The sequence below is a fragment of the Amblyomma mixtum genome, chromosome 2 (genome assembly GCF_055824585.1).
Source record: "Amblyomma mixtum isolate Tamu chromosome 2, ASM5582458v1, whole genome shotgun sequence".
Classification (NCBI taxonomy): Eukaryota; Metazoa; Arthropoda; class Arachnida; order Ixodida; family Ixodidae; genus Amblyomma; species Amblyomma mixtum.
The window spans coordinates 74,436,251-74,451,363 of NC_143013.1; the positions used below are offsets into that span (position 1 = coordinate 74,436,251).

Here is a 15,113-nt window from a genome sequence, read left to right on the forward strand (position 1 = left end):
TGAAAGCACCGCCACGTCGCGGCGTCGCCTGTTTTTTATTTTTTTTTTTAGCAGACGACACTAACGCTGGAGTTCAAAATTTTGAACTGGGAAACTGCTGGTTCCAGCAATGTTGTTTCTGTGCTGTTGAAACCAGTAACTGCTGGAACCTAGTTATCTTTCAGGATCGCTCATAGCGAGAGCTCATGTACAGCTTCAAACCCTACCCCGCAAGAAGCGACAAGAGCATGGGGTTTTTTTTCCTCCATGGACAAGAGCAACAACAAACTGCAACACATACACGTGGGTAACGTGGGACTTGCCACTCACACTTATGCCCTCCGTTGAGAGAATGGTCAATCAGAAAAATTTTCTTATCATATTTTGGCACTCCCTTTATGCAAGTTATAGCAGGCACAATTTAAGAGATTTAGCTGAACATTTCTTCCAGCTATAGAGATTTATTACCATCCAAATGATGGGAAAAGTTCTCCAAATTGAACAGCAAAAAGTTATCAGCTGGAACCAGCAAATCCCAGTCCAAATTCAAACCCAGCAAGCTATATATATGTACAGTTGGGACCAGCAGGTTTCTGCTAGAATCAGTTGGTCCTTTAAAATACCAGCAAGATACTCGGTGGGAGTGGTTGGATCAGTTGAAAACCAGCAGGCTCTGTTGATGGAACCAGCTGCCGCAGTACAAAACCAACCAAGTTCTTTTTGGGACCAAGTGAAACCAGCAAATATCAGCACAAGCCAGCAGATTCCCAGTTGGAAATGTAAAGGAAAAACAGGAGTTGCTAAAAAGTAACTAAAATTCTGTGCAGTGTACACACGAATAAACACAACGAGCTTGCCAACGACAGATGCAAATGCACGCGGAGCGAGTTTTTGTCTTCCAAAAACCGAAACTGAGTGCTAGAAACCCGCGCCGCGTAGCGGCTGGCCCAACCTCTGCGCGCTCCTCACCAACGTTATAGTGAACTAGAATATTTCTAGTACACTGTACCAACGTTCATGAAACTAAAAGTTCCATTAACGTTGCTCCTCACTGGAGACCGGCTGGTAGAGTCTGGCCGGTCTGGCCAGCGGTGTGCGCCTACCGCCGCAGCGTATTAACTCTATGGCCGCAGCTGTGGATGCGAGCATAGAACTTGCGAGGAATGCTGAGATAATCCGGCGACGTTGCCAATGTTGCTCTCGTCGAACGAAGTGAGCATAAGCCGCGCGGCACTGATGGTCGCATTTAGAACAGAAATAAACTGATTTTTTTCCTGGCTGAGCAAGTTTAAAAGTTACTGCGATGTGTAGCCGCGTAGCGGTGTCTCAGACAGCGAGCGAGAATGTGCACGCTCTGTGTTATCGCTCGCACGCTTGATGCATGAGAAAGGTGCTAAGAGAACAGTTTCCTTATCTATTTTTTTTTTTCGCGCGATCTTTAGCTGCGCAAAGTGCCGCCGGGAAGTTGAGCTTTGCAAGCAGTGGGCTGACTGTGCAAAATGCCGATGGGAAACAAGCCAAAGCCGCATGCCATATGGTTGCCGCTATTACCGCTATCTCCTTATCTGGTTTAAAAACGCGGGAAATCTGTTGTTGGAAGTAGCTGAGGCTGGAAATCCTGGAAATCATCCCCGTCGGGGCCTAAGTTTTCATTGTCAGTGAGCCGTCATTATCAAACCGGCGAAATGAACGGTGACCTGCAAACGACAGAAACCAAAAACACGGACGTTAAGGATAAAACGTGAGTGTGTGAAGCTTTAACATAGGAGAGCAGTGTTTTCTCCTTTCCATTTGCAACGCTGCTGCATATGCAAAACATCGCCGATTTTAGTCTTAGCCGGCATATTATGATATATATTTCGACTTTGGAAAGCTGAGGTGTCATAGAAGTGAGGCTGAAGGCCTGTACTAGAGTGCCTAGTGATCGAAACCTCATTACTACGGCTAAAGCTTGGTCAGTCATTAGGCATTTGCAGCACGAACTGCTGCTGGGCCGGGTGATTAAGTTTCGCTTCGAGAAATGCTTGAGACGAGGAGGCACAGACGTATTTCAAGCAGAAACTAGGCTCAGCACTACTCGCGCGTGCGGTTCTCGCTCGCGCCATCCGTACGGCGAAGACGCGCTTTCCTCAAAAAAACAATTTTCGTATCAAAATTGTGATGCAACTATGCGTCGCGCAGCGTTTCCGGTGGTGCCGCTCGATTTCTCGTTCCACATAGCTGCTAGTCAAGTTTGAGGCTAACTAGCGACAGGTATTCTAACCGAGTGTTCACTCGGGGCCTTTGCGGATTCAGCGTTTGGAGGCGCGCCTTCGTTTCATTTCTCAGTACTCAACCTGCGTCGAGGTCGAACCATCACGATGAAGCACTAATGCTTTCGCATTCACAGCACGTAGGCAACCTTAAGTGCCCCAGAATTTTTTTTTTTTTGTTTCCCTCAAGGATCGACACAGATTAAGCATGGTGCAGGAACACCGACTGTTTGGTTTTGCATGGTTTTGCAGAGGGTATATATACTCTACAGTAACGTCTGTGTAGCAGTTTCATAAAACGCAAATTGGTTTTCATTGTCTATACCTCCTGAGGATGTCAAGATGCCATGCTTTTGCACGTTATTAGCTGCTTGCTGCACATAAATGTCAGATGAAGGAAATGCCATTGTGGCGATGCACCCAGCTAGCTCGTAAGATACAGATGCAGCACTCTTTTTTTTTTTTAATCGTGAAAAGACGCTAAAAGAAATGTGGAGCAGCTTAGGTTGACTTGGAATACAATGCACCTAGCAATATGCAAGCTTAACCATATATACTATCAGAGCGAGTGCAAGATCGTGTTCCATCTGACTCTTGAAGGCTTGACATCATTATCACTTAGGTCACTTGCCGTACTACAGAACAAAGACCTCACTCACTTCTCTCCATTTAGTCCTGTGTTGCACCAGCTGTGGCCACCTTATTCTAGGAGTTTTTTAAGTCTTGATTCACCTGACTCCCTGCTGTCTCGCTCAAGTTTTCTGTGCATTTAGACTTTACACTTATATCACACTGACTTGAGCTTTTTCTCAAGTTCAAAGGTTTTACAGCCTGGTTTTAATTGTTGGCATTCTCACTGAGCAACTGTGGGGAAAACAGAGCATTATACAGTCGTCACTTGCCAACGTTGTTGTTTGTAATGCGCTGTGTTAAGTTATCTGTGCAGGCTCGGAAGTCCTTGGTTAGATCCAGGACAGAGTAAAGATGCCATTCAGTCATTTGAGTGCAATGTGGTTGCTGGCGATATCCAAGTAAACTTGAAGCAGAGAACATGGTAGAGAGAGGTTGGTCAGATGGTTCTTGATAATGGCAAAGTGACAAGGGAGGGAAAACCTCTGGGTGCTTGCCAACGTTTCGACAAGAGGGCTTGTCTTCGTCTGAGCAGAGAAGTTTCTTGTATATTCCATGATGATATATTAGAGAAGTTTGCAGTTTTACAAAATTTGGATGCATCTTATGTTTATCATGCACCATGCAGTTTTTGCCATTATTGCTTGCAAGTCACTGAACTGTGTGGCAATTCTTTTGAAGCACTTACTGATCCTTGTAGCATTTGTGAACCAAGCCATAACTGTAGGCTATGAGACATACCAGTAGCATTTTTAAGCATGAGAGGTGTAACAAATTCTGTCAAGCTTATGCCTCTGTCCAAAATGATGACAGATTATGCAAAACGTATTTGTCTCCTGGAAACCTTGGAATCGATTAAAGATTAAAGGTGGTATTCTACCAGTTTTGTACGATTGACACAGTTAATAGCACTCCCTATGTGTTCATGAAGACAATGGCATCCCATTGCAGCCATGATGAGTACCAGTATCTCGATCTCTTGAGAGACATCTTGGAAAATGGCAAGCGCAAGAATGATAGGACTGGAACAGGCACACTGTTGGTGTTTGGCCGGCAGTGCCGATACTCCCTTGCCAATGGTACGTTCATTTCTTTTGGCTATTAAAAAAATTTGTTAAAAAAAACAAATGCTTTTATGCATACCGCCAGTTTCATTTCCAGCATAATTGTGGACACTTGAACATTGAGTTGTGCCGTCTCGATGAGCACTTCTCACTTCCACAAGTGTCCGACATTTGTGTCGCATTGAAGGCCACTGGTGTTTTCAAATGGTAGGATTTAAATTCAATGTAATTTGAGGCTTGTTAGAATGCCATCATCATATCACGGTGAAGTGTGTGATTCGACCAATGTGGTACAGCTTTTGTTGCCTCCATACCTTTCATATCCTGAGGTTAAACGGATCATAAAGAGTTTGTGCTGGTGGCTTGTCGTATCAATTTAGCTTCTCAGCAGAGATGCATGCTTTGGCATAACTTGGGCAGATGTTTTCTCACTAGTGTTAGATCATTGCCACTGCCTGTGCAGCATGGCTACTTTCGGTGGTCCAGATAAGCTGTCATGCGAGCTTCTTGAGCAAAGCAAATGTTTCTAAGCGGTGCTCAGTGACAGCTTCTTGAGTTCTTCCTTGAGCACATTATCAGTACATGTAGCTCTTCCCCATCCCCAGTCATATTTTGTGTTACATTTTATTTATTTATTTATTTATTGAATGGGCAATACATGGTACTGCCCGTGGGGCAGGACAAAAGGAGTTAATTGTCTCCTGACGAGGCCCTGGCCCCACTGGGCACAACAGCAGCGGTTACAAAATACAATTCAGGCGTCCGTTTACTTTATTCCTTGTTAGAAAAGCAGATGCACACTTTGCACTTATGCGTGCCTTTTGTGCCACAAACCTTGAATATTCATATTATTAAAAGTAGGTGTGTGTCAACGAATTTTGCTTGTGGTCATTTTGTTGCGTGCATGTGTAGAAGGAGGGGGTTTGCATGGGCACAAGTGTTCCTATTAAGTTTTTGAAAGCTGCTGAAATTTGAATTTCCCCGTAATGAAGAAGTTAAAAAACCTCTGAAATACAGCATTCCAGAGGCCCCAGTTAAGACGGCAAAAGCAGGATTCTTCAGCTCTACCAGCTGTGTTGGTTCAGTGGTTAGTGCACTTGGCCACTTAGCCGGAGGACCTGGGTTCAATCCTAGCCATGGCGGCAATGGTTCGAGGCGGAACACAAGCACCCATGTGCTGTGCGACGTTGGCACACATTGAAGAGCCTCGGGTGATGAAAATTGATCCGGAGCCCTCCACTACGGCATCCCTCATAGGTGGCTTTGGGTCATTAAAGGTGCACTGAAGAGGAATCTGAACTTGTCTTTTTGCCGCGGGAACTCGATCTACACGTTCCTAGCATTCTTAGAAACTGCGACTTATTGCCCTGTATGGCCGATTTCTCAAATTAAATCGAATTAACGGCCGGCTCCCGCCCTTTTTTTTTTAATTCTGCCTCGTACGGTGGGCGGAGTCGAACAACGCGTGGAGTGCCTTTCACCCAGTCCCGTGGCGGCTTGCCGCTCTGTCATCGGCGGAGTAATACGTAGTAGTCCGTAGTAGCAAATAGTCCGCGCGTATTTTTATTTCTGCGGGCTTATTTTGCGGCTATATTATCTGCGAATGAAAATATTTATTCACAGAAACCTAAAAAACAAAATAAAGTGAAAGCAAAGCCTCCACAGAGCTGGCTGAAAGGAACTTCACGCGTTGGTCGACTCCGCCCATCGTACGAGGCAGAATTAAAAAAAAAGGGCGGGAGCCGGACGTTAATTCGATTTAATTAGGGAAATCGGCGATACAGGGCAATAAGTCGCAGTTTCGAAGAATGCTAGGAACGTGTAGATCGAGTTCCCGCGGCAAAAAGACAAGTTCAGAATCCTCTTCAGTGCACCTTTAAATTACAGAATTTGAAATTTTTATTGGTCAGATTTACTGAAACTGCTAACTGCTCTGCACTCTGTTCAGAACCATTTCCATCTTCAAAGCGAGCGAATCTGTTGCTTTGTGTATGCAATCTCTATCCCTTCTCCCACAGCAATCAACTCTGCATGCGCTGTAACTGCCCTCATTTGAAATCAATTTTGCTCTGCAGTTTGTCAGCAAGGGTTTTCTTTTTATTGTAATCTTTTGTTATGGGGTTTCCCATCTTTTTGTGACCAAGGGTGGCAGGAGTGTTTTGGTTGGAAGCCAGGAAAGTGAAGCCATTGATGTAGTGTGCAGTCTGCACCAAGGTTTGGTTTGAAGTTACAGCAGAACAGTCTGGGCAAGCCCGAGATTGTGACATTCCAGGAACACAGTGCATGCGCTATATGTTCTTTCTCTGTTTGTGTATGTATGCGCGTGCAAGTTGGAGAACAAAATGCTGCAAGGAGGAAATTGAACAAGCAGACGAGCTGTACTGAGCGAGTCAGGGTGTGTGGGCGTCTGTGCATACATGTGACTCAGTGATGGAGTGATTGTAGTGAAATTTTTCTGATCAGCCTTTAGGTGGCTGTTAATGATTAATTACTCCCTAATTTAAATAAGCTTTTGTTGGTAAATTATGTTTTTGTGTTCATTTCACCTCCATTACTCCTAATTATTAATTTAAGTTGTGACAAGTAATTTCGTGCTTCTGACCCCCCAGCCTTAATCGCTAACAACTTGTTGCGAGCTTCACCATTTGAATGAATGACACCTGTTGAGGACCATTTTGAAGCGTGGCTTGTGTGGAATGCACTTTGGGGCACTGCACCCTTCCCAATGCTTTGTCGTGTGAAATTCTTACCCATTGCCCTTTCTACTTAAGACACGATGCCACTGCTCACCACCAAACGAGTGTTCTGGCGTGGAGTGGTTGAAGAGTTGCTCTGGTTCCTGAGGGGCTCCACCGATGCCAATGAGCTTTCCAAGGCCGGTGTTCACATCTGGGATGGCAACGGCTCCCGACAGTTTCTGGACAGCCTCGGTTTCACTGAAAGAGAGGAAGGTGTGTGTGGTGTGATTTCATCCCTCTAATGCATCTCTTTTTTTCAGGTTTGCTTGCTTTTCACATTTGTGCCTCAAAGCTGTGCCTCATGCTTATATTTATCTCTACCTGTACAGGTGGGGAACTGCGTAAATGATCGTAACTTTTTCTCTCCTTTTCTGGGAAGCTTTTGTCCGACCTTTTTTCCCTTGAGCATCCATATGCTGTTCTAGCACGTCTCCCTGTGGAATTTAACGTTGTGTTCATTTCATTCTTTTGTTCCCGGTCTTGTTCTCAAAGCTGGAGTTTAGAGTGATCTTCATGATCCATAGTGGTCATCATCATGATCTGCAATCTTAATAGTTATGGCTGACATTCTTTGACACGGCAGGTGACCTTGGTCCAGTGTATGGATTCCAGTGGAGGCACTTTGGTGCACCATATCGAGACATGCGAACCGATTATGGAACAGAAGGTGTAGACCAGATCACAAATCTCATCAACACCATTAAAAACAATCCAGATGATCGAAGAATGATCCTCTGTTCCTGGAACCCAGCAGGTATGTACCAGTTCTGGGGTGTGGTTGCTGAAATACACAAGCACCTCCTTACTAACAGAGTATAATCAGTACAGCTTTACCTTGCTGCCACCCGTGAAGCCTGCTGTTCTTGTGGAGTCATGTCAACTGTTGCATTCATTTTCTCTCTGAACAGATCTGAGAAAGATGGCATTACCTCCCTGCCATTGCCTGGCACAGTTCTATGTCTACCAAGATGAGCTTTCCTGCCAGCTCTACCAGCGATCAGCTGACGTAGTACGTGCAATATCTTGATTATCCTTCGTATTATTTTCAGACTACATGTCAATCAAACTTTGTCAGTTTATTCCCAGCTCGTTCACTAAATGATAGCTGCCCCGAGCATACATTTTGCCAGTGGTTGACAGCTTCTGTAGTTTGCAGAATGATAACGGTGTGTCACCTAAATATGTAAATTGTGGGGTTTGCTGTGTTGAAGCGAAGCATGGGTTAGGAGGGATGCCATTTAAACCGCCTGGGATTCTTTAATATGCACTGACATCGCACAGCACATGGGCACCATTTGGACACTCATTTATAGTCGTCAGACACAGCTAGTGCTGACAGTAGTTTTGTTAGGCCATATCAGTATCACCAGAAGTCATGAAAAGTTTATGGAGGTTGACTTAATTCCTTCACATCCAGAGCATACTGCTTGAAATTTAGTGTTGTATTGTGTGATACATATTGTGACAATCTGCTTATATGTATTTCAGAATGTATTGAAAGATGGCATTGGAATTAATTAAATTGCCTTCCATAACTTTTCACTGCAGGGGTACATTGTCGCAATCGCTGTCAGCTATCGCGAGGGCTGATGTGAGCCTTTTCAGTGAACTACAACAACGGTCAATATATCTTCCAAATGAAGTTACACTTCGGCCCTGGATTAAAAATTAAAAATTCGCAGCAGCACAATATTAGTGACACCCCCCCCTAAAAGAAAGGTGTTTAACCCTTTAGCTTTTTTTTCTTCTGTTCAAAAGTATGTAGTATTTTCTTGACTGACGACATATGTGCCTTCAATTGTATGTCTTCCCAGACTTTCATATCAAAATCATGATGCAGTCGTTCATCGTACAAAATTCGGGGTGGTGTCATGCATGCCAAGGGACAGTAATGCTTTTGTATTCCCACACGTAAGCAGTCTTAAGTGTCTCTGCCGAATTTCTGCCTTTTTTTTTTTCCTCGGTCTGGCCAATAATTAAGCTGAATTTGGGCGTGCTCCTTTCATACCTGCATGCATGCAGGAGACTGCACCAACCCAAAGGTGTGAACTTCCGTGAGCCAACATGAAAGCATAACTTTTCATCTTTGTTTTGCTGGTCGAGCAGAGCTCTGCTCCGAAATTTTCGCTTCAGTTCACCAGCAATATGCTTAGTAGGGTTGCTTTGCTAAGTGCCAAAACAGGTGTATGGTATGTGCGTGATGTGATTATTGCATCCATGGCCATTTCTTTCTGCCAGGGCTTGGGTGTGCCGTTCAACATAGCCAGCTATGCCCTGTTGACGCACATGATGGCCAAGGTGACTGGAAAACGGGCCAGTGAGTTTGTGCACGTCCTCGGTGACACGCATATCTACCTCAACCATGTCGATTCTCTCAAGCAACAGGTAACGCAACTAGAGTGTCGGTTCCCATTTGTATTGTGAAACCATGGATTGCCCCTCTTTGTGGTTTCACATGCTTGTGCTGGCCGCTTTGTAACATTCAAAATGCTTAAACCTTCTTTCTTGCTTACAATTAAATTAATGTTAGCCTTTTCATCATTTTGTGTTCCATGTATGTCATTTGAACAGGCTACAATGGGCACAAAATTTTGACTATAGAGAATACCTACATGGGGTAGACAGCCATGCTCTGCAAATGGAGATGGATATAGTTTGTGAATGGGTCAAATAGTGTGCCCCCAGCTTGCCTCCAATGATAAAAGTTGCCGGCATCACTGAAGATGAAATATGTTTTATTTAGCAGGCAGGTGGTGGTGGTGAAAAACTCTTGTGTTTAGAAAGGACGGCTGTGGGACCGGTCTTTGTGGGCGGACTCCAATAGCTTCTGCTATCCTGTGAGCCCAAGTGATCAGCCATTGCTGACACCGCTCATGGGGTTGGACGCTCCCATGTGGAGTGATAAGTTTGGGGAGGGGTGTGAGAGAAGGTGTGCTAGTGGTGAAGGTTCAGGAAGGAGTCCATCTGGAGCTGGTGCCGCGGCATGGCGTCCACTCTGGATAGGTATAGTTGGGGTGGTAAAAGCAGGCAGGATTCATTGGACAAAGCACATGGTTTTGCCAACATTTGGCTTAACCAGTTTCACTCGTGGTAGAGGGGCAGCGATATCAGTTGCTAAAAATATAAAATGCGCACCTCCTAAAAAGAGTCAGATTAGGAGCTTTCATATAGGCATTATTAATAAGTTATCTTTTTTTTAGCAAAACAGGCAACAAAATATTTCAAATGTGGTATTGCATAGAATCAAACATCTAATTTCTCTTCCTTGTATTATACTAATGTGAATGTCCCAGTAGGTCAGGAAGCAAAAGGAGTGTATAGCTATGCTGATACGTACAACATAAACTGGTGGGCGAGTTGGTCAGACGCAGTATCAAGTGGAGCAGTGCAACGATACGAGGCCTAGAGGAGTGCTGTGTTTGTCTCTTCGTCTCCTCTTGGCCTCGTGCCGTTGCACTGCTTCACTTGATACTATGTGCTAATATGTGACGCAACACTTGGTACACTTTCTCATTTTTTTTGCACAGTTGCTTGAGCAGTATGCTTCTGTTGCCGTAGTTATTGCCAGTGGAATATATATATGGGCATGTTCAAAAGTGAACCGAGCACACCATGCTGTTTGAGCTCTACTCATGCTTTGCATATTGAGATGAGATGTCATTTGTGCGATGCATGGTAGTGCCTTCGGCATGGTGCAAATGAACACGACATCAAATTTCTTTTCATACTGACACCCTTCTCACCCCAACTCTCCTGCATCTCTTTTGCATGCCGTCTGACCCCTTGCCCTATGCCTTGGAGCACTGTCTCTTTCAGTGGCCAGTAGTCCTTCAATCTCCCTTCTTCACCTCCCCCCCACCCCCTCCTGCTTGCCTCCTTCTACTTAGAGTACCTGGCTGGCGTCGGACCAATTGGACGACCAGCGCACTCTGATACTGCATACCCAGGGTGTTATGATCGCTTAATGTATTGATAAGGTGATTTTCTCTTTTCTACAACAGGTGCAAATGCCACTAACACTGTGAAGTTGTGCTCTCTTTACTTCTGCATGCACCTTTACACTTACCTTGACTTACTCTTGTTTTTTTTGTTTGCGTACTCCTTATTTCACTCCTGTTATTTTTTTTTTATTATTGACGATGGCACTTCATTCTACAAGCACTGCTGTCAGTACATCTATTTGTTCATTAATCGCTGGTGACTCTACTGCTCATGTTGGCAAAAGCCCAAAGTAAATTGTAAATGACCTTTGACTGCAGAGGAATACCACGTTGTATCTCGGACGAAAAAAAAAAAATAAAATGAGGGGCCACTTAAGCTCCGCCTGAAGGATATGAGGCGATAGCGTTAATGAGTCAATGCCCGTATATGCAGAATCATACAGTTTCTTACTATTACCCAGAGGAAAAGCTGGCGGCGCTGCCCTTCAGCCACCATGGACGCTCAAAGCATCATGGGGCGGTGAGCTACTTGTTGCAGAACAGTCGTAGTTTTTCGGGAACACGGAGTGGCACTACTGAGATGTTTCATTCCGAAAACGCTGTTCGTGTGTGCGCAGACGACTTTCGCGCGAACGCAGTGTGCAAAAACCATAGTAGTAAAAACGCACAGACACACGACGCCAATAAAAGGTTTTACTTTTCCGAAATGCTATTAAAAAACTTCTTAAAGTATCTAAGCAATAACATTTTTTTTGAAAACATATTTACTTTTAAAAATGCGCCTGTTAATTATGAAACATTAGTTTTTATAGTGTTCACTACTTGGCGAATAGGAGAGCAAGTCGTCTCTTATTTTGGGCAAACTTTGCACTTAAATGCTTTTCTGCTCGTTTGTTGCAATCATTAGACAAGATATTGAATGCTATGACGTTTGTAGTTATCAAACAGCTTTATTTTTCTATTATTTTTTGGCCAAAAGTTGCAGTTCCGCTACAAGTAGCTCACCGCCCCATGATGCTTTGAGCGCTCATGGTGGCTGAAGTGGTCTCGAGGGGTCTCCATGCAAACTCCCATAGGCGGGCTGCCAGCTTTCCCTCTAGTTAATAGTAAGAAACTCTATGTGCAGAATGGATGATTCTCAACTTTACATTCATAGATTGCTGGGAGTCCTCATACCAGTCCCGGTGCAGCGGTTAAGCGATGCGCCACTGCCCTGGCAGGTGGCTGTTTCAAGCACAGCCACCAGAGGGGCTTGCGAGTCCCAGGTTGCTCTTCCCAAGCAACCTCTCGATCACTCATTTAACTGTCGCCTGCCTCAGTGGGCAGGTTGCCACATGCTATCATGGGCAAGTTTTGATGACATCACAAGGTCACATGACCTGTTTGGCAGGCACCACATTCCACCTGCATGCTTCAACTGCTCCGGCTGCAAGGCTTCAAACGGTCGCAGACACTACTGCCAGACAGTTTTATGCGAAGCATATTACTAGAGCTACACTACAGCCCGTCAAGCGCGGCGGTGGAGCTACCATTGACCTTTAGCGTGACCACGTGACACCACGTGACAACATGACGTCACAGCAGAGGAGAGATGGGCTGCCGGCTCGCGCGGTCGGCCGCGGCGGTGGAGGCTCCACATCAGAGGCGCTGCAGCTGACCACGTGACGCTACAGCAGCGGTATAAAGCTGAGCTTGCCTCGCTCTCCGGGCACTTACGAGGCGGCCAGGTGTTGGGATGCCGCCTAGAAGCAGGGCTGATTTGAACGAGAAGCGAAAGCTTCGGCGTGCCACAGAGACCGATGAAGAGTGGGATGAACGTCAACCAAGGAAAGCCATGTATTACCAAGCCTAGCCATCAATGTGCTTCACATCTGACTAGGCTTAACCTTAGCTAAGCCTCAGCCATTTTTTTAAGACCTGGGGGCACAAACGCTCTCGCGTTAAAACTGGGAATTCACCCGTGGAAAATAACATTTGTCTAAAAAAAAACGAAAACTGCGTTCTGAAATTAACACCAAAAAGAATCCGCCGACTTTTCAAAAAATAAAAAATGAAATCTCCAACCTCTGCTCATAACCTCCTCCTCGCCGCACTGGGAAGGAGGCCAGTCTTGTTAGCATCTGCTGGAAAACTCAAGCTCAGCCTCGTTGAGAAATTACATGCACCCAAATTGTGCTCTTGGTGACTACGCTAAAACTGTACAATTGACAGAAGGGTTTATCTTGGACAGAAGGGTTTATCTTGGACAAGTGTAAGGAAACCTGTGACTGTTGCTTTAATCTTTTCTACAGCTAGAACGACAGCCCCGACCTTTCCCAAAGCTTGTGATCAAGCGTGACGTCACTGACATCTTTGACTTCAAGTCTTCAGACTTTGAGCTTGTCGACTACAACCCACACCCAGCCATCAAGATGGAAATGTCAGTGTAGCTTTTGTGTGGCACCCGACTTTGTGGTTTGCACAGTATTTCGCATTTGGCTTGATATCGGTGACGTCAGGTTTAACCTGACATCACTGTTTGCACATTCTTGCATAATAGGATGTCTGTTGCATTTGTTTTCACGCGTTCTAGGCCACGTCAGTATTTTGTGAGATCAAGGCATAATATGCTGCCAGCTTTTATTGCTGTCGCACCACCATTCTGCATTTTACTGAATGATGCCAACATGGATCTCCTTAGTGGCCATCTAGTATTAAAATACTGCAATTTAGTATTAATGTGCTGCTGTGACGTGACCAGTCAGCCATGGAAGGGCACTGCCATGCTAGTTACAGGGTCAAGTATGTTAACTGGCTAACTAGTCTTTTTGTTTGTTCAGTCAAGTGCTGAAATCCTGGCCCTTGTTCCTTTGTCCCTAATTTTATCATCATGATAAAGATCAATGTTGATAAGATTTGCTAGAAAGGAAATACTGGAAGTCAACTGTATGCATTAACCCAAAGCATTTTGTTGCATTTTGGCACGATTCTACATTTAGTTTCGTTGCTATTGGTTTTGCTGGCGGTACATTTTTTGTCATGCATAAAGGTGGTTTTTGTCTGCATGATTGCACACATAGTATACACTACCTAGGGTCTAGTGTTTACGTGCAACATTTGCAAATAATTGCAAATATCATAGCAATTGTCTACACCCTTATTGCTGTCTGGAATTTCAAACAAAGAAGATAAGAAAAAATGCCAACAAAGAGAGAGAATACGGTGGTTAAGCAAGGCTAACATTTTGCTCCTGTGAAATTTCACTCCTTGTGCTAACAGATCTGTGCAAGGAGACACGTGTGGCCAATTATGAGGCAGATGTAAAAGCAGCAGGCATTATTTACGACAAAAATACTCCAAGTTGGAAACAAACCTCTTTGTTGTTCGATAGCGTGCATTTATTTTTCTCTTATACACGATGCTTTCTTTGCACTTTTTGGATGCACAAATGTTACTTATGGCACCCCTCTCCCTTTTCCACAAGCTTAGCTCCAGATGAGAAAATAAATAAAGACGAGGTTTGGCACTGTGTGAAAGTAGTTCTTGAGCGAATTTCGAACTGGGCATTACTTGTTTCATTTATATTCTGTATTTTGTGGCAGCACTTTTTGCTTGCAATAAAATTCTTGAAAAGCTAACCCTTGGTATAACAAGGCTTACGTGATTCATTGCAGTTGGCCAGTCTGCCCTGCACATGATATACAGGGTGTTTCACCTAAGACTTTCTCCAATTTTTAAAAATAAGCTATTTGAATTAGATGCGTGCTTTTTCTGGCATAGCATTGTCAGTGGTGTAGTACATCATAATGAAGCTAAGATGTGCTAACTAGCAGGCTTGTTAACCAATATTTAATAGTTAACTTTTAAACTATTACCGTTGGGCTCCTTAATTATTGAGAGGCATGTAGCCCACCGTAAGTTATACCCATATCAGTTTTTAGAATTTCAAAAACGTGGTTATCCTCGGCGCTGTGACCCAACAAATTTCGCCTACATCGCGCCAAAATACATGTGGTTTGAGAAGCTTGCAGGCAAAGCAACCTCTCCAGTGAACCTAACTCGTCGAGATAGCCAAAATTTGTTGGGCCACAGCGCCAAGAGTAACCGCGTTTTCGAACGTCTAAAAACTGATATGGGTATAACTTACGGTGGGCTACATGCCTCTTAATAATTAAGGAACCCAACGGTAATAGTTTAAGAGTTAACTATTAAATAATGGTTAACAAGCCTGCTAGTTAGCACGTCTTAGCTGCATTATGATGTACTACACCACTCACAATGCTATGGAAGAAAAAGCGCGCATCTAATTCAAATAGCTTATTTTTAAAAATTGCGGAAAGTCTTAGGTGAAACACCCTGTATATCATGACAGCAAATCAAGTTTTGACCTCCTTTTCTCATGCCACCTGAATTGCCATAGTAATTAATCTCTTGGCATATCACGGCATACATCTTGCCACGGGGTTGCATATTTCGCACCAGGTTGTGGTTAGAAAGCCTACTCAAGCTACCGCGCAGTTCAGGGCGGGG

The 15,113-nt window shown here is 44.3% G+C and overlaps 1 protein-coding gene across 2 annotated transcripts; it reads left to right on the top strand.

Moving 5' to 3' along the window:
- The first annotated feature begins 1,035 nt into the window (after positions 1-1,035).
- Positions 1,036-14,300, top strand: Ts (Thymidylate synthase). Of its 2 annotated transcripts, none has more exons than XM_089571891.1 (7): positions 1,036-1,191; positions 3,813-3,940; positions 6,697-6,876; positions 7,247-7,417; positions 7,572-7,672; positions 8,902-9,048; positions 12,896-14,300. In XM_089571891.1, the coding sequence occupies exons 1-7, from the start codon at positions 1,103-1,105 to the stop codon at positions 13,031-13,033; spliced, it is 954 nt and encodes a 317-aa protein (XP_089428017.1). In that variant the 5' UTR covers positions 1,036-1,102; the 3' UTR covers positions 13,034-14,300. The 2 variants fall into 2 exon arrangements, with proteins under 2 accessions (XP_089428017.1, XP_089428018.1); XM_089571892.1 differs by lacking the exon at positions 1,036-1,191 and adding an exon at positions 1,242-1,720 and having other exon boundaries at positions 12,896-14,297.
- The last annotated feature ends 813 nt before the right edge of the window (positions 14,301-15,113 follow it).